This window comes from Amphiura filiformis, chromosome 9 (genome assembly GCF_039555335.1).
Source record: "Amphiura filiformis chromosome 9, Afil_fr2py, whole genome shotgun sequence".
In the NCBI taxonomy this organism is placed as follows: domain Eukaryota; kingdom Metazoa; phylum Echinodermata; class Ophiuroidea; order Amphilepidida; family Amphiuridae; genus Amphiura; species Amphiura filiformis.
The window spans coordinates 39,645,249-39,668,854 of NC_092636.1; the positions used below are offsets into that span (position 1 = coordinate 39,645,249).

General features: G+C 34.6%; 1 protein-coding gene and 1 long non-coding RNA gene across 3 annotated transcripts; one reads left to right on the plus strand and one right to left on the minus strand.

The window, feature by feature from the left end:
• Nucleotides 1–641: 641 nt before the first annotated feature.
• LOC140160978 (uncharacterized) lies at nt 642–7,718 on the minus strand. Of its 2 annotated transcripts, none has more exons than XR_011860055.1 (3): nt 7,545–7,718; nt 3,618–3,829; nt 642–2,552 (listed from the first exon to the last, which is right to left on the minus strand). It is a non-coding gene; the product is annotated as an uncharacterized lncRNA (long non-coding RNA). The 2 variants fall into 2 exon arrangements; XR_011860056.1 differs by having other exon boundaries at nt 7,541–7,718.
• A 105-nt stretch (nt 7,719–7,823) lies between these two features.
• Nucleotides 7,824–22,022, plus strand: LOC140160977 (cadherin EGF LAG seven-pass G-type receptor 2-like). The gene is made up of 5 exons (XM_072184333.1): nt 7,824–7,973; nt 12,216–12,304; nt 13,172–13,324; nt 13,521–13,640; nt 14,411–22,022. The coding sequence occupies exons 2-5, from the start codon at nt 12,244–12,246 to the stop codon at nt 14,485–14,487; spliced, it is 411 nt and encodes a 136-aa protein (XP_072040434.1). The 5' UTR covers nt 7,824–7,973; nt 12,216–12,243; the 3' UTR covers nt 14,488–22,022.
• Nucleotides 22,023–23,606: the final 1,584 nt, after the last annotated feature.

A 23,606-nucleotide genomic window follows, 5' to 3' on the forward strand; every position in this document is an offset into this window, starting at 1 on the left:
AAAACTGAGTAATAACTTTTATGTACTAAGTGTATATTGTACTGTTGAAATCAAAGCCAATCATCTCCCAGAGATACGAGACATGAAAGTAACACACACACACAAAACCACAGACAATTTAACCCCATGAGAACTACCTTCCGATTGGCCAAAAAGAAATTTTCATTACCAATCAGCAACATTATTAGAATAATTTTACTATGCAAAAAAATTGGGGTGAATTATTTGCAAAGCTCCATTCTGATTGGTGATTAAAGTGAAAATATAATGTAATTGACCAATCAGAGGCAATGTTAGATCGGCAGGTAGTGCTCAGGGGGGTTAATGGCAAATCTGCAAACAGGTGTAGTATCAAATAAGTTTGAATTATATGAACATGAAAGTTAACTTTCAAATCCAAAATGAATGGCTACCAAATCATTGTAAAACAAATGGGTTGTATGAATCAACTGATATGACATAAGTATCACCAGGGCTGTCAACTCTCACGCATTGGCTGCGAGTCTCACACATTTGGTCATTTTCTCACGGTCTCACGCCAAGGTAGTATAATCTCACGCCTAGGTAGTAAATCTCATGCAAAGAGCTGTCAAATGAGTAAAATCTCACGCATCGTAAAAATAATTTGTTGTCCCTACCCCCCTCCCCCCTCACCTTTTTAGATTCTCAACCGCCGTGGCTCAAATAATCATGGGTGAAAATGAACATTGTAGTCGGCAAAAAATAATTCCGCCCCAGTACGACAGTGTCTCATGCCTAGCATTTCCAAAAAGTTGACAGCCCTGGTATCACATTGTGTCTCTGTGAGATGATTAAAACACCTCTCACTTGTATATGATTTTCCATTTTATTTTTTCCAAGCTTGTTATCCAAAAGTGCAAAAAAAAAAAAAAATAAATAGGATCAGATTGTTTAAAGTTAGCCAGTACAAGCTGTTTCAAAATGATTGGTACCCATCAGCTTTCAATGACTATGGACAAGATTGCACATCAAAATGTAACATAGGATCTACCTTATTTACCTGGGCATTTCAAGAGATCTAATATTGAAGAAACATGCTTGTCAATAAACACCAAAAACTGATAGTACCAATCACTTTGATACAGCTTGTATAATTCTCTTATGTAATAATATATACTGAAAATATGGTATTAACTTTTTCATTATGTTGTTATAAAATACCATGCAAGGACGTAATATCAGTTTGAACTGATGAATCTATTTGTGCATAAATTATAACATATACTTTTATCAATTTCCATTCAATCACATATATTTTATGAAGGTAATTCATAATTCAATCATTTCTACCTCCATACTTGAGCAAACTGCTTTCATAAATATCTTTCCCAGATTAAATCTGCTTCACCTGAAAACATCATCCTTTTCTTTCTTTTTTTTAACGGTAATCTAAAACTAAAAAAGTATATTAGTCAAGTGTGATCTCATTTCACAGGTGACATAATTAATGCATATTCATACATAATTATGGGAATTTAAAATTGAAGGGTTACCAGAGAAGATGTAAGGAAATGGAGGATGAACATCATTGAGTCCATCCTGTTGCATTATAGTCCTTCATTTCAAGTAGTTAAACATCCACTTGACGTAACCTGTCTATTGATGACTACAGTTGATAGGTTTGAACTCCTGAATTGTGAATATTTCCAATGTTTCTGTACTAGAGATTTTGTTGATAAGTATAAAGTGTGTGTGATAAGGACTTGCTGCTTAGATGGAACACCACAGAAATAGAAATTTATAATTTGGTAAAAATTCCAAACAAATCCAGGAACAAGAGGCATCAATCAATCAATCAATTCTGGACTTCCCACCTCTTGTTTCAGGTGTACCGCTTTATGCGTGAATGTCACTGGTAACTCCACAGACGAAAACACCACACTGTCACAATAGAATATAAAACACTCAAAGCAAGTCAAGCTATATGTATTATGTACATGCTCAGGTACTAGATTATGGTGTGAGTTCAAAATAGCATTTGAGCTGATGTTGAGAAGTTATGAGTTTTAAAATGTAATGCATGCATGTAGGACCTACAATGTAGGTGATGCACAAATATATTAGGTTCTGGCAATAGCAGGTATTTAACACTGGCTTAGACCTTGCAACTAGCACAAATACATAAGGTGGCTAATATACAAATTGTGCCACTTCAGATACAAAATACAATTAATCAAAAAATATACAATGAAAAATAGCTGCAACAGCATTATTAAATACATATCCCACATCACACTTGTTTGAAGAATACAGTAGTAGGTTCACCATCATTTTCCTTACATCTTCTCTGCATTTTACAGATCCAAATTTGTTATTTTATCCAATATGCAGCAGATTGATGAGTTATTTGTCAGTCATGTGAGGTTGCATAATAAGATTTCTGGCTTGGCATGACAAGTTAACCCCTTGCATGTTTAGCTGGATCACCCTGAACATGGAAGTCAACATCTTTCACACTCATAGTCTGGCAGAAATCTGGAATTCCCTTCTTGTATATTATCATGAGTTTAACTTCTCCAGAACAACTGGTGCTGTAGAAGAGATGAAAGAAAAAAAAAAAAAATTATAATTCAGCTCAAACATAGTCAGGATTCAGTCTGGCAGAAAACAACAAAAACAATATATTGCCATCCCATTAATACAGAAATATAAGTGATGGTAAATGAAATCCTGAAAATATTCAAAATTATCATTTTGCAGCCTTTTGCCCATAATTTATGACCCATTTCCTGCTAAGGCCATTTCCTGAAATCAGACAATTTCCTGCAATCATTGGTAAACTTAACAAGAGAGCACTCTATGTGGCAGACATGATAAGAATGAAACACAATGAACTCAAAATGACCCATCCAATGAACTAAAACTAATTAAAATCTTCACAACTACTTTCTATCAGTGAGCACCAAATAAATTAAATCTAATTTTAAAAAGCTTCATGACTTTAACAGTTGCTGGCAGAGATTAAATCGGAATCCTGCACCAGTCAGCAAACAATCATGCCATGCGTATGTCCTGATGTCAAACCCTGGGTATCAGTCACAACATTCCAGGTTTATCTCTGCCCAATGACTAACATTGTATTTTTCGATTTATATCGGCTAATTGCCTAAGTCATTTTTTTGTGTGTAAATTTGAGAACAAAGAACAAATGTGGTTCAAGCATGCATCAGTTTATGTAATCTCCCTAATTATTTCGGATTATTCTCTTTCATTTGTATCATTATCATTTGTTCTTGTGCAAAGATTGGTGAATAAAAATGGTTAAATGCATGCTTGAACCATATTTTGTACTCTGTTCTCAAAATTACAAAAAATGCGTAGCCGGCTGACGATATGATAATTAACAATGACCATTATACAGTACTAGACAGCTGAAAAAGCAGCAAGTTTTTGCGCATGTGTAAACAAAGAAGTAGGGCCCTGATTGGCTAATTGCATGTCAAAGCTTCGTTCTGCACTCATGAAGGGTTATAAATCGTCACACATTAACGGGGCATGTGTGTCAGCCAGTGTGGTTCTTCTGTGCATGCGGTGTACTTAGGGAGGTGCAGTGCAATTACCGTACTCAGAGTGCTGCAACAGTGCTATGTACTTACTTAGGCGTAGTGCAACACAAAGTGCTGCAAACAGTGCTATATTGGTGTAAACACTCTTTTTCATCTTCTTCATTTCTTCTTCCATGTCGACCTTGTCAGGTCCAGCTCCAGGGGGTGCCATTCGGAACATTTTGAATTGCTTGATGTGGGATGGATTCTCTATTGAAAGCCTTGCTGTTTAAACACAATGATTTCCAACTTTCTCCTGTAATCTGAAATTAAGACCATGATAATATTACAAATTGGGCATCTTCCTCACATTATTACATACTGCTGAACTTTTATTTTTAGGCAAATATAAACTGAGACTGGTATAAACCAACATTACTACTAGTACTCCTGTTCTCAGATAACACTGAACACCAAAAGTTCCTCCTTTTTGCCAACCTGTCTCGATTTCCAACCTGTCTCGGTTTCAAGTGCAGGAAGTAATGGGGAATATTAATAATTATCTATAGTTTTTGTCAACATGTTATTACATTATGCAATTGAGGTTACGTGGCAAAATGAGACACAAAAGAAGGCCTACACAAATCAAGACCATTGAGCCCAATGGCAGATCCCCCCTTGCCATCCCCCACCACATCGCCAAAGGCCAAAAAAAGTCAAATTTTAGAGCGCAGTGTGCAAAAAATGCATAATTCAAGAAATGTCAAAATCTGAAGAAAAAAAGTTGACATTACATTTTGACATAATGCATTTTGTGTAACAATTCCTGCCAAATGAATGCAACTAGGCTTTGATTTTTTGTTTCATATTAAGAATTGAATGTTTGTGCATGTACTGAGCATGTTGATTTAGTGATTGCACAATATTGAAGGTGTGACAATTTAATTTAAGAAACTTGATTGAGGTATTGTGTATATAATGGTGCCACATAAGATATGGTTCACAGTGGACAATGGTAAAAGTGCATTGCTTCCTATCTCTTAAGTTATATCGTCTATTCGTCTCAGATTATGCTAGATGATAGATCACATGATAGATCACAGAGATAATTGACAACCTGTTTGACCACATTGCTCACCTGTGTTTTCATCTCATATTTTGTGGTGAAAAATGATTACAAATGCGAAATTTGCAATCATTAGAACAAAAATATTTCTCTGTTCGGACGGCTATTGTACAGATGTGAAATTGTGAATGCATATTAAACCGCGGGGACACATACACAGCACTTCTTGGAACTCCCGGTCAGAGCCGAGAGTTTCAATTATTGTAACTGATCAGAACCTAGACGTTCGCTTTTCGTATCTCTTTCCATGGTGCAAAAATTAACGTTGGGAAGATACAATGTAGGACATCAGGGTCCTACAATGTACTCTGCCATGTTTGGCTGAGTAACGGTACATGAACAAGGCCTTTTGTGCATTATGTAAATCAGTCATTGTGTGAAACTGTATTTATAGTTATACTCATGGGTTACTCATCATCAGACTGAATCATTGCCCGGGGAATCATTGTCGTTTACAACTGCACAAGTTATGTGTGTATATAATTTAAGTAAACGTTGACCCACAGAGGGTGTCAAATATAGGCCTACATGTCGCTTTTGAAAAACAGCGAGTCATGCGCATGCTCAGTTTGGTTTGGTTTGGTTGGGGAGACAAATAATATCACATCAAAGATGGCGACTTACAGTATTCATGAGCACGTTTTATTTACCAGTGTTTCTAGACATTTATAAACATGTATTATACATGACATCTCCCTTTCTTACAAAGCTTTTTGAAACACTTCCAAATAAAACTTCATAACCTTAACCTTCCATCTTAAATTCTTACACCTACATTTTATAACCGGGCCAATGTACTCTCAGCATGCAAATACTTCGGCGATTTAGTACACTGATCATGCGTGTGATTCAGTTTTCTGCAAAAGCGATTGAGTATTTATCTTTAGAAATGAACAAGTAGGTTTTATCATGTTTATTAGCGACCTGACACACACTTGTATTGGTTCGATCAAGCATTGAAATGCTTTCAACTTTTGTACTTTTTCAATAGATACTATGGCCAAAGTTCTAGGGCTAGAACCCGAATTCATGTTTACGCCACGCCATAAACTGCGCCAAAATAAAAACTGTGAAAGAATTTTGCATAATATAATAAGCTTTCTTCTCCAGTCTATTGCCTAAAAAATTTTGAAGGGGGAAACCCAGATTTTTCAATGCATCTCACTGGCATTGCTGTAGCCTTCGTACGGAGCGCAGAAGGCTAACTGAGCTACAAGTCGAGACAAGATAGACAACATGACAAATATTAAACAAGAAAGTACAAACTTAGGCTAATGAAAGTCAATTCCCAGTTTCCCGTTACATTATTTTTCATGACTGTGTAGGTGACCATTTCATTATTCATTATTCATTATTTTAGGCTAATGGAACTCGATTGTTAGTTTCCTATTGACCTCCCGCATCACTTTTTCAAATTGACCAAAACTTTCATTATTTTCATAAAAAAGTCAATGATCTGAAAATTGAAATGGAAATAATCAAAATTGAAACTCTCAAAATGTCTGACATCCCCTGCTGATCATAATCAGCAGGTTTTCTTAGTTGTAGGGGTAGAGGATGTAGTAAATAATGGAAATTTAAGGATTACCTCATCATGTTTCTAGCGATTACAAAAATTTCAAATTTCTTTTCATAAAATGAAAACAAATTCAAATCTTTTCTCAATCTGTTGCAAAATGTCTGTAAAGATGGTCTAAGCATTAATACCGGTTTTGAGATGGTCTTTCATCAACAATATATACTTTGGTACTAAAATTTGGAGAAAGCTGTTCATAAAATCATTGATTTGTTGACATAATGGATAATGAAAAGAGACCGAATAATGAATAATGAAATAGCGACCTCGTCCTTTTTTTCAAACATCCAATCGGAAACTAATAATCAAGTTCCATTGGCCTTATACCATTTCATTATTGCATCTGTTACAGGTGTAAACCAATAACTACCCATGTATAAGTGTGATAAATCACAGTTTGTAGTTTACAGATGTAGTTTACAACCACATGAAGGTGATTGTACAACTATTATAAAAAAAATCACAATATATATCAGAGCAGATCAAAAAGTGCGGGACAGAGAATTGAGTAGGTATTCATTAATAATTCATTATTAGCCATATACCATGCCCCTACTGCAAAGAAAATTCCTGAAAATCAACAGAACGAGATTTATGATATATTTAAAACCACAATTATTTATTTGTATGTTAAAGTTTGTTAGAAATCAACATTTTATTAAAAATAATGAAATATTTGGCCAGCAAATTGTTTTGAGCGGAGTATGGTAACGGGAAACTGGGAGTCGACTTTCATTAGCCTTATAAAATACCCTGGGTAAAGATACATAATGTTATTTTTTTATTACTTCCGTGGTCCGAGCTGTGCGCCTAGCGTAGACGAGCGTGCACAGTCACAGAGGAAATAAACAAAAAGTCAATCACGCTGATTGGCTGATCAATGCACTTGACAACAAGCCGGTTGACCCATTGGTCTTCGGCGTGGCGCGTAGTAGGCGACCTTGTCACTTTCTTTTCTACGCGATCGCAATTCACCAGCGCGTACCCGGACCACGGATATAATAAACAAATAACTTTAGGCCTACAACAATTACAAATCAAAAAACATGTTTGTATGTTTTATGACATTAACATACTGTCATACAGTTTGTTAAGTGATAAAAAAAATTCTTCTCGCTCCCATCCATAAACTGCTTAGCACGTGCAGATATTATAGGTAGTGTATGTTTTTATGCATAAATAATTGTAGGTAAGCTTAAAAATCTTTTTCTAACTTTTTCTAATTTAATTTGTAGATAATTTTTATTAATATTATACAGTAAACACAGCCAAACTCAAACTGAAGCCATAATTCATTTGTACTCGCGGAATTTTGTAAAATGTTTAACTTACTTACACTAAAGTTGTAAACGTATTCAATCGAAAATCACGAAAAATCACCACTCGCTCGCACTGGCCTGAGGCTGAATTTTGCATGTGAACTGAAAATCTGCACGCAGTTGGCAACTCGTTTTGACCTCTAAAATCCACAGCCAGCGCGAGGTCAGGGAATCCCTGCAGTGGGTTACAGCGATGGGCTTAAGAAATATACTAGCTGATTGGCTCCTAAGCGCTAAGATGTTTTCAAGTAGCCAATAGCAAACGCGTTTAAATAATTACACATTTGTTTACATAATTGATTGACGCAAGGAGCGGCCACCACTGCTCACCGGAAGTCGAAACCAATCTAAATTTAGCTGGTGTTTGGAGATCAGGCCGAGGAAAGAAGTGAGGAGAACTTGCAAACTTGGGAGCTTTAAAATCACCTTTATTTGGATTTTCAAACGTGAGTAACATTATGTATACTTTCTTTGTATCATGTACATATCTTTTTTGGGTATTTTCATTCAAATCAAGTAGAAAGTGCGTGTTGTAGAAAAGTTTTAAAAACTGGGCCCAAACAAGTAGATGATCTGAGCTGAGAGAGTGTGCGCTACGAGTACAGCCTTTGGCTTGCGGAGCCTTTGCTTTGCCTGACATCGTATGCATGGGTGGTTTGCATTTGAGTTTTCAAGTGTAGCTGGCTGCCGGCTGGTATGGCATTCATTCTAAAGTTTGCAGAAGTAATTAACCTCATGAGACAGGTAAATTGACTAGCACACAGGAAATTCACAAACAATTAACAATGAAGTCCGGATCTCTTGTTGTCGATCATCATGTCTGTGAATGCTTGTTGTTTGAAACAGATGATTTTTGTACTTTACAAAGCCAGGAAAACTTGAAAATCTCGTTTATTTAAAAATTGACTGGTATAAATGAATGATATTTATTGTTGACTTGTTGTTTAAATTTGATTTCAGCTTTGAGTGCCAGTTTGGTATTTTTTATCTTTAAAAAAAGGAAAAATTTCTTTTGAGAGGCCACTTTTTGGCTACATAGTAATAGGGTTCTAGGTGACAGCTAGGTTATAATTAAAGGGGCATTTCGTGATCCACAGCCTAGCCTCATCTCCCACTTTTCTCAAAAAAATTTTATACAGGAAGAAGAAGAAATGTTTTTATGTACAAAATATTTCTTGCAAAAATATCGATGTCAAATTTGAATTACATTATGGTATACGTATACCAGAACAAAATTACAACACAGTGGCTAGGTCAGGAGCAGATCGTTCGTAACTCTCAAACGCAATTTTATTGTGCATAACTCTCAAACGCAATTTTCGGAGTCAACTGAAATTTTGCGAATAAGATTTTTTTGTGGATATCTACTGACAAATTTCATAAAAAGAGGATGCTAAGATCAAAAAATACACAGGTCTTTAATTGGTAGAGTCTCCTCTAACCTGGCTGTCAATTCTGAAAAGTTATGTGAACTGAGATATTTTGGTTGAAAAATTTGTTTTTTGTGACTTTTTCATATTTTTACCAAAATATTTATAAGTAGGACCATAAAAATGACTGCAACCTTAATTTTTGCCCTGAATAAGGCCAACAAAAATTGTTGTGTTGCCCTCAGAGACCAAACCTAAATCTTGAAAAATCAGGTCACCATTTTTTTTCTTTTGAATGAAAATTTTACAGATGTTGAAAAATCAACATTAGTAGTCAAAATCCCTAGAAACACTTAAAAATAAATTTGTGGGGATTTTTAAAACCTTTCCCATTTTTTCCAATTGGGTAACACAATTTTTTTTTGCCTAGAATACAAGGCATATGAATACTTAATATAGATCTGTGCTGTGATGATGACCTTGATACTGAAGCAAAATTTGTGTTGAGACATGCTTTTTTCATGATTTTTATATTTTTTAAACCAAAAATATAAAAAGAGGATGCTAATTGCTAAGATCACAATATACCGTATTTCGTCAAATAGTCGCCCCCCTCAAATAAATGCCCCCACCACTTTTTTCAACCAAGATGTTTCAAAAATGCTGATATTTCCATGCTATCTTGTGTTAACCTATCATATTTCATTATTTGAACTTTCCCAACAACATTAACTCACCATATTTGAACTCTCTAAATAACCCATCCCCAATTTAAAGTACAAACATCCCCAAACATCAATTAACATAGCACCCCAACAACATCAGTAACACATTTTCACCTGGGTCAGCCAGCATCAAACTGCTGTACCATATGTACATGTCTGCAGGCTACAGTGCATGCATGTCTGCTGAATTCAACAACCTCAAAAAAGGCCATATTTCCTGAGGAAAAAGAAGCAATAAAATACTAACTTTGCAACTTACGAAAAGCTGATTTTTCTTCCATAGTCATGGTTGATATGCTCCCCATCAACTAGACACTAGTAAAAAACCCTAAAATACTCTTTAAACTGTTAATTTTTCAAAATTATTGGCAGTTTCTGAGGATACAGTAGTCTGCTCCCTGACAGTTGGTGACCTCTGACCTCCTATCATGTGACCATATTTCTGAGGCTAATAATAGCCTCAAAAAAAGTCGAGGTTAATTTTTAGCCTCAAAATTAAAGCAGGCCAAGACGAGGTTAATTTTTTAGCCTCAAAAACATTTCAGGCTAAGACCAGGTTAATTTCTTAGCCTTGTCACCGATAAGGTTAATTTCTTAGCCTCGATGGCTAAGTTGAGGTTAATTTTAGCCTCAAAATATATCGAGGCCAAGTTGAGGCTAAGGTAAGGCTTATTTAGCCTCGACTTATGGTAAGGGAAGCTTACCAAGTTGCGCACATGGTTGATAATAGCGTCAGTAATTGGCGAAAATCTGGATCAGAAACCCGGAAGTGAGCCAGAAGTCAGTATTTCTAGTTCATAGTTCATCATTTTAGCGTGTGTTTTTAGTTTACCTAATGATTTTAACGGGAATTATCGTTCTAAAATTGACCTTGAATAAACGCCCCCCCTTGGGAAAAATGAAACCCCCGGGGGGGCGTTTATTTGACGAAATCGGTACACCTTTAATTGGTTGAGTCTCCTTGAAGTGACTGTTAAATTTAAGTGAACTGAGATATCATCAATATTTTGGTTGGAAAAAATGTATTAAATTAGCCATAAAAAAATCATTTTAAATGAAAATTGACCGCAACCTTAATTTTAACTCTGACTAAGGCCAACTAAAATTGTTGTGTTGCCCTCAACGACTGACCCTGAATCCTGGAAAATCAGGATCGCAATTTTATTTTATTTATTTTTTGACAATTGTTACAGATTTGTTCAAAAATCAATGTTTTTCATTATAAATATTATATTGAAGGACTAGTTTTAAACTGATTATCTAACAAGTATCCAGTACATGTAGTCAAAATTGACAAATTTGCCTATGGAAGAAACATTATGGTTGTGGGGATTTTTTTAAAACTTTCCCATTTTTTCCAATTCAGGGCAACAACAATTTTTTTGCTAAATAAAAGGCATATGAATGCTTAGTATCTGTGAGCAAAAATACCATCATACCATAATATGACCTCAATTATATTGAAGCAAAATTTGGGTTAAAACATGCTTTTTTCATGATTTTTATATATTCTTAAACTAAAAATGCACATTTCTGTAAACACCTTTTTTAGTGAAAATTTATTATCTATGTATTGAGCTGGATGTTTGAATAAAGGTAACAGTGAACAAATTGAAAGGATCAAATATGTGGATTTTTCCACTTAAGATTTAGAGAGGCCACTTAGTGATTTTGATGTTTTCAAGCAACATTTTTGGATAAAGCTTCTAATTCATAGACACACTCTGATCTTTTCATTTTACCTGGCTGTTATTTCTGATAAGTGATGTGGGCTGAGAATGAGTTTGGTTTAGTTTATAAAATGTAGTTTTGGTGATTTTTTTTAAAAACAATTTTCACCAAAAATGATTAGCTATAACTTTAAAAGTAAATTAAAGCACCAGAGAAAAACAAAATCGCAGTATTCGTAGCCCCAATTGGGTGCAATTGTGTTTTTTCTACAAATTTTTTTGTTGCTTTTTACAAAAATTGAAAACAAAAGTTATAGACCCACAGGGTTATAGCTAGGCAAATTTTAGTGCCGGGTGAAATTTATATGAAATGGTAAAAAAAATTGAAATTTTGATATGAATTGCTAATTTTTATACTGATTGCTCATTGATTTTGAAACATTTGAGACTGGAGTGCCGGGTATTTGGGCTCAAAATTAATTGAGTGCCGGGTGGAAATTGAGAGTGCTGGGCGGGTCCGCCCACCACCGCCCAGCGTAGCTACAACCCTGTAGACCCAAAATTACTTGTAAACTGGAGAAACATCTGAAATACTGCTCCTAAACAAACTAGTAAAAAGTTCAAAATTTTAATTTTTCTTCAAAGCAAGGATACATTGAATTAGCTGTTCAATAGAAGCAAAAGTAATTAAAAATCAAATATACAACTCGATCTAGCTTTGGAAAACACAACCTTTTTTTAACTTAATTTCCGTCTCTCACGAAGCAGGCGATCACAAAAGCTGTTGAGACCTGTGGTTTAAGAACTGCCTTGTTTTTAACAAGAAGTCAATGTGGAATCCAAGTGTGTTCTTTGTTTTATTTGTTTTGCATTGCCCTGGGGCATTTATTTAGAGGAACATTACTTTTCTTCATTGTTTTCAGTATCAGTTTGACGCCACATTCTACCAAGATGCTGCAACACTCCACAGTCTTCCTGGTCATCTTAGTAACACTTGGCATTGTACTCCTTGGTAAGTTACAAATTTTTGCATGTTGACACTTTGGTGTCTCACATATAACATATCTCCTCTGAAAACATAACTCATGAAGTTTAAGAATACCCAAAATCCATCTGATACCAAAGACAGAGATGCCACTTCTCCTGATTTATCAGGAATCCCTGATTTTTGCCACTTTTAGCCAAATATTCAGGATTAATTTTGGCAATGAATGAGTGGCTACGCATCGCAACTTCCTGATTTTTTTCAACAAGCAAGTGGCATCTCTGCAAAGAAGATAGCTTACACTTCCCATAATGGATTTCTCCCATTTCAATTTTCTTTACTGATTTGGTGATTTAATGCAACATAGGTTGATAATGACAAAATGTACAGAGCACATCCACTTCTTGCAAAATATGTTTATTTAACGATTCTCAGCCCATGTTTAGCCAGTCTATCCTCAAAATAAAAAGAAAGGGAACCTGTTATAAAGTAATAGGAGTGTCATTTGATGTGTCAAGTGAGGTGATGCATCATGTTGCAAAGGATTCTGGGAAAGGTAAGATACCTTCTCTGATCTGATGCACTCTCAGATATTTCTATCAACTCCCAGTACTATCCATTATAAAGGGGAATAATATAAGGCATTGGATTTCAAAGCTATATTCCCCAATTTGAAGTTATATACACAACCCTAGCATATTTTGCAGAAAATTTCCGGAAATACGTAACTTGGTCTTCTCTAAACAGCATATTTGAGGAATTTTAGCATAAATTTCTCTGATTTTAGAAACTTGATGGAGTTCAGCTGTGTAACTTTTATTGCACTAATGTAGCGCTAATAGTTTTAGTTTCTATACATGTCTGAATCAATTCAATACTTTGTTTTGTCCACAGTTGAAGCTAAGACTAAGCACAAGAAAGAGGAATGTAACACTGTGTTCACAGGCTGCAAGAGGAGGGCAGATATTTGTGAATGTGACAAGTACACAGGCTGCAAAAATCCTTTTGATTTTGAAACATTGAAAGCATGTCAAGCTTCTATGTATAGTAAGTATGAATAGTTTATATGAATAATAATAAAATAAATAAAAATAAAATACAAAATAAATTAAAATTTATAGATTTGTGAGTAATGCATTAGGGAGGTAAACACTCTCCATGTAGGATTAAAACCCAGAACCTCTGTTCTACACATCTGATGGTCTATATTGATGCTATCTTTGTATTAATTATCCCGTTCCAGCTGATCCATGCCGAGGTCATCGTAAGTGCTACAATGGTGGATGGTGTCTTCAGAAATTTGATGGTGGATATGCTTGCAAATGTAGCGGTACTGGCTACTATGGTGATAATTGTGAAAAAGGTAAGAGGTCAAATTGAGGTGTAATTTTAGAATATTGATATGTAATTTGGTCCTGAGGCAATTTTTGTTTTTGAAATTTGAGCTTTAGGATGTCAAAAATTGCAAGGAGAAGGAATATTTAACAAGGAAAAACCTCTTTTATTAGAGAGGAGCATATATTTGAGGATATTCAGAGTTTTAAGTTGCTTGTCCATCCCTATCTGGGGAGGAGATTGAAATCTGATAAAATAAAAAAAAATACACCTGTTGGTTGGCAATAGTTTGGATATACTACTTTTTGCAACTTATTGTATGACCTAGATTCCCAGGAACCACTTAAACCACAATGAGCAGAAATTTGTAGGAAAGGTGAGTGATTTCACCCAACATCACAGACCACATTTATGGTCCCAATTTCTGGCTTCTCTGCTAAATTAATAAGGGTAAGAGAATGGCAGATTGAATCTGCAAGTCACCATAGAATATGATAGGAACTTCAATGATAGGTCTATATTTAACTTTCACCCCATATTTAACACACAAAGATCGACAAAATCTTTATTCAAAACAGTCAATGAAAAGGACCTCCTTGTTAAAAAATATTTCAAGGAAGGTCAGTGATTAGGGTTGGTATTTTCACATGAAGTTGGTCAGTGTTTTAAGTTACAAATGTGAAGGCCTGCTTGAGGAGGACAATGACCCCCCCCCCTCTTAGATTAACTTGTATAGATAAATAAAAATGTCCATAGCACATAATTTATGCTTTATTTGTGTGTTTGTTTTTACTATAGTGTGTCCAGAGCACCAGAATGGTTTAATGAAGCTTCCAAAGGCAGACTATGAGAATGCTAAGGCCTGTATCTATTAACACAAATTGGAGAGATAATTTGTCTAATGGTGTATCTTCTTACAATAGTAATGTGCAGTTATAGCAATAAATTATTGTTTAGTCACATGGAAATAAACTACTATGCAAACCACAGGGAGTTCATGCTCTCAAATACTATATTTTTTATAGTTAGCAAATTGCACAATAAAATATAAAAAAAAGTTGCATAATTTCATATTTTTACAAATCTCAACTTAGATTTGAGATTTATGAAGTAAGAATTTAGTCCAGTAAGGTTTTCAGAACAAACTGAAATAGCAGAACATTGATTTATTAGTCATTTGTTTTGTAAGAAACTTGACAAAAGTATGTGTTACAATTACTTGTTTTGCAGTTTGCTTAATTATTAATTTAAATGATTTTTTTTTTTGGTTTTTAAAAAAATGAAAAGCAAATTTATAACTTAATTCATAGTTGATGCTAATTTCTTACTAAATTCTTACTTCATGCCCACTGCTGTAACACTGCCAGGTATGTGTGGAAAATGATGCTTGTTTGCCAACATCCTGAAACATAAGATGTTCTTTCTGCCTGCATATTAACTTTAAATTTTAATTTAGCAGATTTACAGAAAATACCAATATCTTTTTACAAATGAAAGCATTTAGACCTTTTAGCAGGACTGGAAAAAGGTGTTCATTTCCAGGAAGATTTGCTTAATTCCCTAAAAGATAGCAACATTTCCCATGATGTCTTATTTATTTCTACTTATTTACTTACATGTATGTAGTGAAGCAAACTATCCGTCCAAATGCCAAAATTTCCCTGGAATGAGCTTCCGGGATTCCCCACTTTTTCCAGTCCTGCACTTTAGTTTCGGTCAAGATTTGGCTCAAGAAATTATTTTCCTGTGTCTAAACATACCATTACCAAACACTAACTGTTTTAAAACTAATATACTCAAGTCCAAAGCAAAATTTACCACAGGCGAGCACATGGCCCAAGATCGAGGAGGTCCCAAATTGTTTGGGAGGGTTAAAAAAGGAAAGTGGTAAAATTTAGTGAAGCACAAAATTAAAAAAGCTTTGGTATGAGAAGTAATTTACAAGGGTAAGATGAAACACATGCATCTGGATATCCAGGGGGGGGGGGCAAACTTTTAGCTTGGCCCAGGGCCCTGAAAAAGGTAAATCCAACCCTGCTCAAGTTGCAATGATTTTTTGACATAAAAATCACATAATTGTAAAATGAACTGACAATCACAAGTTTACTAATTGGTTTATCTTATCTATTTGAGTAATAGACTGTAACAATTGTTATTTTATGCTAAACTTTACTGAATCAGTGAGCTTAACATATGAATCATCATAAACAATCATCATATTTATACACTGCCAAACCACAGGGCCATGACACTTTCAGAAATGGCTTTGAATTTCATACACAAATTCAGTCTGTATTCATGCATTTCATGGTAGACATTAGCATGTTTTAGTAGATTTCTATACATGTATCTTGAAAGAATATTTACTACCAGTACTAGTGTAAATCAGTAGTATGATAACTTAAATAACTGCTTTTACATTGTTAAAATGAATTGACAGCTATTCTAAGCCAATTACAAATAATTTCACATGCAGTATTGTTGTCCATGCTCTGCAGATAGCTAATTCTAATGCAAAGGCTGTATGGTGACTGCAATGGTCTTGTTAATTTTGTGTACATGTTCAATCAAGCCCCATGCGTGCAATTTATTATTGAACATTTTATTAAAGTGCCTTTGATTTTGTGATTGTGACTAGATTTGTGAAAGTCATGAAAATAAAACCCATGCCAAAATAACCACTGCTCTTACTGGGCTATTCCAGTTGAAATCCATACACCCCCATTGGAAGCCACAATCTTAATCTCCTACACAGGGGGTGTACAATACATTTCAAGTGGAATCACCCAGGTAACCCCATTTGAAATTCACACTCACAGTGTGGGAGATAGGTCATGTCTTCAACAGAGGGTGTATGGATTTCAACTGGAATAGCCCATTGAGTGAATTGAATGTCAGTTGTTCTCACAGATCTTCAGAATAGTTTGTAGATGTAGAACATCGCCAGATTTTGAGTTCATGTGTATCTAGGCACAATTTGCTCTCCAAAATGGGCAAATTTTCAATTCAACATCCAAAGCGGAATGTAAAATTGCAATACAGTTTTAAGCTCTACATTGCATTGCATTGCATTGCATTGCATTGCATTGCATTGAACAACACTTTTCTTTATGAAATAGCATTGCAAGCAAACTTCAAATCAGCAGGGAAGGGAACACAAGTTACTTCAAGTATGTACATAATTTACTTTTAAAATACAAGTGTACTGCAGTAAGGTACTGAAGCTGATTGGAACAAATCAGGGGAGCCTAGCATCTCATTGGCCAGTTGACAACATTACATTACACACTGACTTTAAAAATTACAAATGTGACGTGTCATGTCAAAAGGAGACACTTTTGGGCAGGTTATCAATTTTGAGGTTTTTATATATCTTAAATATAGAGATATTTTGCTCCACAATGTCGTTTTCCCAAATGAAATCGGACATTCCTAAGCGAAGATATTGAGTTCGTAAGTTATGGTATTATAAAATTGGAAATTGAGATATCAGCCTTTAAAAATATTATTGACAATGTTGAGAGTAGGAATTACCTAGAAAAATGTCTCAAAAATACAAGATGCCAGTTATATTCTGGTCTAAAACTATCAGACAATATTTTAAACATTAATAACATTACAAATTTGCAACAAACCTAAATTGTGAAAAAATCTCCCCCGGGCAGATTTTTGGCTGTTTCTCCATTTGCGATCCTGCCCAAAAGTGTCTCCTTTTGACATGACACGTGACAAATAAGGACACCTGCATCTGCAATCACTGACGATTTTGTGTGACAATGTTTAGTTTATAGGTGCTTATTTATATCACAATCAAGTTTTATAGAAGCCAACAAGTGTTATTTTTGTATACCAAAAGTCCCAACTACCCCTTGGTAGGGTTAGGACAAAATAATTACATTTTTCAAAAGCAAAATGTGAACAATTAAAACAAATGAAATATTCAAAAAAGAAAGAGAAATTTGATTTACAGCAGGTAGTTGTGGATGATTCAAAAAGATTCCAAAATATCAATTCTGCTAAAAATAATTCCACAACTTTAGCTGGTATTTAAAAAATAGGATTGCTTGAGAGGCAATTATTGATAATGTTTATTGACTTTGTTTACTTATCTTTTTAAAACAATTTTGAAATTTGTAAACATTTGTAATTATATCAAACAAACATCAATATTTGCGACTTTGTGGCCCAACTTGAAAAATCATGTGATTTTGTTCAAGCCCTACAGTATATTCCCTATATACACCAACACAATAGTAATAATAATAATATACCAGTATTATTGTATATTTTTAGATGTACACAGTAGTTTTGTATTTTAAGATACTTTTTACTAACTTAATATAACTTATGTACAATTTTATACATATTCTGAAAATTCCTTAACTCTTGAAACGTTCCTTTGTGCATGTGTTTACAAATATACCTTCTTCATTAACTAAAACATGACTGATGTGATCTCTAAAAAACCAAAAAATTATTGCACCTTTTTGCATCTTTGTATAAAGATCACATTTTCCCCCTAATTGGCTGAGTGTATTTTATTTTTAGTTAGACATGCTTGCTGTAAAAGTGGTAGTTTTGTAGATCTTATTTTTGTGCTTATTATGCTCATTTCTGAAATTGATAAAATTCCAGTAGCGTAACCAGAATTTTGGTGTGAGGGGCAAAGCTAAATTTTTGTCCCCAATTGTCTTTTTTTTTTGCCATTCCCATTTTATCCCTGGCAAATTTTTGTGGGATGGGCACTCTGCCCCCTGGCTCCGGCACTGTAAAATTCATTAGGTATGTTTAAAATATAAACCAAACCTTCAGTCATAATCTAACCCAGCATTAGAGTGCACAAAAATATGTTTGCAAAAATGTTACCTTTTCAGTGATTAGTTTTGTTTTTAGATGCACAAAGATTTTTGCTTTCACATTGTGGTGCTTTATATTCAAACGCGATGTTTGGATTTGATACTTATTTTTTATTCATTTTTTTGCACGTTATGAGTACAGAATAGACCCTTGCATTATTTTCATTTTAACATTTGGTGCTTAATATTTGGTGTTTTGCAGTTGTTTTAGATGATTAATTTATTACAATCTTTAGTTTTGGGATATTTAATTTTGTTATGTTTGTTTTACACCTATATAGGATCTATGTTCAAACGCGATGTTTGCATAAGTTCCAAAAGCACTATTTTGACTGCTTGGGCACAAAAAGGTCAACCACATTAAAAAAATTATATTTTTTTTAAATTTGACATTTATTAGCTTGTGCACATATTAGTTGAGGGTTAATACAAAAAGTAATGGTGAAGTGGCACAGACACTATCTGTCATTAAACAAATTGTTTTGAGGTGATTTTTCCAATGTAATCAAATATTTCAATCATATTTTACTCAAAAATGAAAAAAAAATGCAGTTGACTGTTTGTGGTCCAAGCAATCGATTTGGTGCTTGAACTTTGGTGTTTTTGGATCATTTTTCATTTTCTTTTGTTTGTTTTGCACTTATGATCTCTATGTTCAAACGCGATGTTTGCATTGGATCTCAAAGCACATTTTGTGCTTAAAACGTTTTGTGTTAGATTCTCCCCATATTTTGATTTTTAGTTTTTGGATCAATTTTCATTTTCTTTTGTTTGTTTTGCACTTACGATCTCTATGTACAAACGCGATGTTTGCATAGGATCTCAAAGCACATTTTGTGCTTAAAAAGTTTTGTGTTAGATTCTCCCCATATTTTGATTTTTAGTTTTTGGATCAATTTTCATTTTCTTTTGTTTGTTTTGCACTTACGATCTCTATGTACAAACGCGATGTTTGCATAGGATCTCAAAGCACATTTTGTGCTTAAAAAGTTTTGTGTTAGATTCTCCCCATATTTTGATTTTTAGTTTTTGGATCAATTTTCATTTTCTTTTGTTTGTTTTGCACTTATGATCTCTATGTACAAACACGATGTTTGCATTGGATCTAAAGCACATTTTGTGCTTAAAAAGTTTTGTGTTAGATTCTCCCCATATTTTGATTTTTAGTTTTTGGATCATTTTTTATTTTATTTTGTTTGTTTTGCACTTACGATCTTTATGTTCAAACGCGATGTTTGCATAGGATCTCAAAGCACATTTTGTGCTTAAAACGTTTTGTTTTAGATTCTCCCCTTATTTTGATTTTTAGTTATGAGTTATTTTTCATTTTGTTTTGTTTGTTACACATTTGGGTTCTCTATGTTCAAACGCGATGTTTGCATAGGTTCCGACAGCACTATTTTGCACATTTTACTAACATTATATTCATTTATTCTTTTGAGCTCATTCACATTTTTAAAATGAACATTGGTGGCCAAAGAGATTGTATACAGTACTATACACAAACAAAAGAAGTAATTAATATTTTGTTTCATGTTTGACTAAGGAACCTTAAAATGATTATCACATTTACATGCAGGGATGTAACCAGAGAAGTTGGGTGTGAGCACCCCCTGAAATGGCATGGGGGGGGGGAATAAATGTAATTTTAGAATAAACAGTTGACAAAACATCAATGATGTGTATGTTGTCACATGTATGAAAATTTTGTTAGTATCAGCACCCTGAGAGAGAAAAAAAACCTGGTTACCTCCCCTGCATATTTGTGATGGGATCAATTAACTCTCTTCACGCGGGTGTCGACTGCAGACGACAAGTTTCAATTTTTTTTTTAATTCAAAAATTTCAGAAATGTAAATTTTCATGACCATATTTGGAATCAGCATGAAAAATGCATTAAAATGAGTACAAACACACCTAGTATTGATCCAGTAGTTCTTAAGATAGCTCTTGGTATTTTGAGAAAATATTTCAAAACTTGAAATTTTCCATTGAAGCGCATGGCTAGCACGCAGAGCATTAAAATTAGTCATTGTCAAGAAAAAATATATTTACTTTCATGTTGCTTTGTTGTATCTCATTTGGTGATATGTTCAAATGCTCAGAAAAACATAAAGCATGCATCAGAGTCAGTTGTGTCATAAAACCATAAGAGTCATTAAGGGCTTAAATATCTATCAGGCTTATGTTTAGAGGGAACGTTATACATTCTAATCACCAGATATTTTCTCATTCTGCACAATCATTAAGGCCAAAAAAGGGTTTATCCCAGAAACAATTTTCTTCTTTTTTTGGCAACTGAAAAAAAGTGAATGCACAGGGCTATACAGCAAGTACCTTAATACGCATACCTACATTGTATGCACACGGATCTCTGAGACAAACCTATTTGGGGGTGTAAGCACTTTCCAACCTAATTCACATCACACAAATAACATGCCATTGAATGAGCCTCATTAAGTCTGCAATTTAAATGAATTGGTGAAGTCGCACACTAACCATTTTGCTAACACATTTTGCACTTTGCACTGCACCGGTGGTGGGAATAATTTTGCACTGAAGTTGTTGTTTTTTTCCATGCACACAAATTTGACATGAAAAAAATGCATGTTACTAACATGATCAGTTGATGAAACAAATAGAATGGTGTTTATGACCAAAGGCAAAACATGAATTTGAAGTGATGACGTGAAGAGAAATTTAAAAAGACTTCTATATATCATGTATATGTTTGATTGGAAAGTTGTAACCATGGGAACCCAAGGAAATTCTGAAATTCCTCACGTTGATGAATGGTTGTTTCAAAGGTACAAAGAGAAAGAAAAATGAAATCAATGGCAATAATTATGTTTTTAAATGAAAAGTCTGCTGAAGTTTTTAGTTGATATAAATGAATTTTTATATTATAAACTGTTATGAAAATGTCCTACAAATACTTGAAATACAGTTGTATTCATCCACCCACCCACAATCCTAAACCTTCAGCTTCACATTCTGTGCCGTGAAATTTGATGTTCTGATTTTGTTCTCTTTTGTATCAAAAAAGTACATAGTAACGGGGGCAACAAAAATAAACCCTGTTCTACAGGTTTTTCAAGTAAGGGTTGGTCGATCAGGATTTTTTTCCGGGAAGATACTAAACGACCCTTAAAAAATCTGAATGATTTTGGCAAACATATTTTGAAAAGTGTCGAATTTGTTTGTATTTTCAAAACATTTCAGTCAAATTTCAATGACCAAAATACAGCTGTTATTACTTGCATACAGCATTTACAGCTAAAAAAAACAAAACAAAAACAAACAGAACATAAAATCTGGGTGGTCAGGCTCACGGAACAGGGATTTTTGTTGCCTTAAAACGTCAGATACCATAAATGTGAAGTCTCCTAGAGAACTCTTCATCTTAATGTTATTTTTCCAACTTTCTATGTTGAAATATTTTTATGTAGAAGGTGCTTTGTATTTTTGTATGTAGGTTGTAAGTAACTTATTCATGATGTTGAATTTACTGGTAAAGCATTTTAATAAATAATGCTACACATTGTTAACTCGTATATCTCAAGTCTGTTTCTATCTTGTTGCTATGTACTATGTTTCATCATGATGCTGTAAAAAATAATATCCCCACTCACTGCTCTCTGCTTGTGAGTTTGGCAGTGACATAGGTGCGTATTTCACTGCTTGAAGTTGTACACCCTTTAGTTAGGCTTAGAGAGAAAACGCAATCTTGCATTTCTCGTTGTGAATCTCGCTTTTTAGTGCTTTTCTCGCTTTTAAAAGATTCACTAGAAATTCACAAATCTGCCCTTCCCCCAAATACTCATTTGTACATGGGCAGTTTGATGGCACACTTGCTGTGGAACAGCATAAAAGAACTCTAGGTGAAACAAATTGTAGCAGTTGTGATAGTAAGAGCTAGGAGTCCAGTTACTCCATACCGTGTATCGGCTGTACCCCATACCCAGGGCTAAAGAAAAAGACATTTTGATTGTGAGAGCTATTTTGAATAGAATGAAATATGTTTTTGGCAAATAATTTTCATGGGCTGGTATTTTGAAACATTTGGGGTGAGTTGCCCTTGCCACCTTTGTATTTAGGCCCATGTAGACTCCAGTGGTTACTCACATTCACAAAGACACAAGTGCTTTGCAAAGTGATAACCAATTTTTCACCCCTAAATGGCATAACACACTACAGTAGTACTGCTGAGATTCAAAGTGACCCCAAATGTGGACCATATTGACAACGAACTACAACTAAAGAGAAATAGCCATAGCCTACTCTAAGTTCCCAATCCAAGCAGCTCTATCAACAACGGTTGAATGGCGATGATGATCCTTAGCAGTGGGGACTGTGGGGGTACCTTGGTATTTTTGGGGGGGACAAGTACAGTGGAGGAAAAGTGGGAGGGGAATAGGGGAATCCTAAAATGGTGCATTTTGAGCTATTTTGTTGCCCCAAATGTGGATATTTTCCTGATTTGTTTAATTTTGATACAGACAATGGAGGAGAAGCCCAAGATTGGGGGCTTTAGCACTTCCATTTCCCTTTGGAACCACCGCTTTATACAGGAGCATGTAAAATTATAAGGAAGTTAAATTCATGTGATGCATACAATTCCCAATCGGCAAAGCACAAATTATAATTTCAAGAAGATTTCCCCTGAAAGCAGTCATGCAGCCAAGTTGCCTTAAGCATTAAAATTTCCTGTTCCTGATCTTCTTAACAATGCCTTTTTAAATGCCAAGATATCTGGTGGTGTGAAACCAATCCTCCCTTATTATAAGGTCAGCCAAGTTGACCATGTGCCAACACAAGTTTTATCCAAGTCAAACAAGTATAATCTCTTTTAGCTTTCAGGCTTTCCTCTCTAGGCAGAAGATCTTTCACTGTGCGGCCGCACAGTTCAACAACCGTATGAGGTCTTCATTCGCGGGCTTCATTCCTGCATTTTGGGTATGAAAATGAAGCTCCTTTCCCTCTGCTAAAAACAAAAAACATTTTTAAAAAAGTTACAATTTTTATGGCAATTTTGCAGAAATTTTGTGATATCCCCCCCCCCCGATAACAATTTTGGGTGCCGCCACTGTCATCAACAGTAAGTGTGAATATTGAAAAACCTCATTGAGGCTGTATGG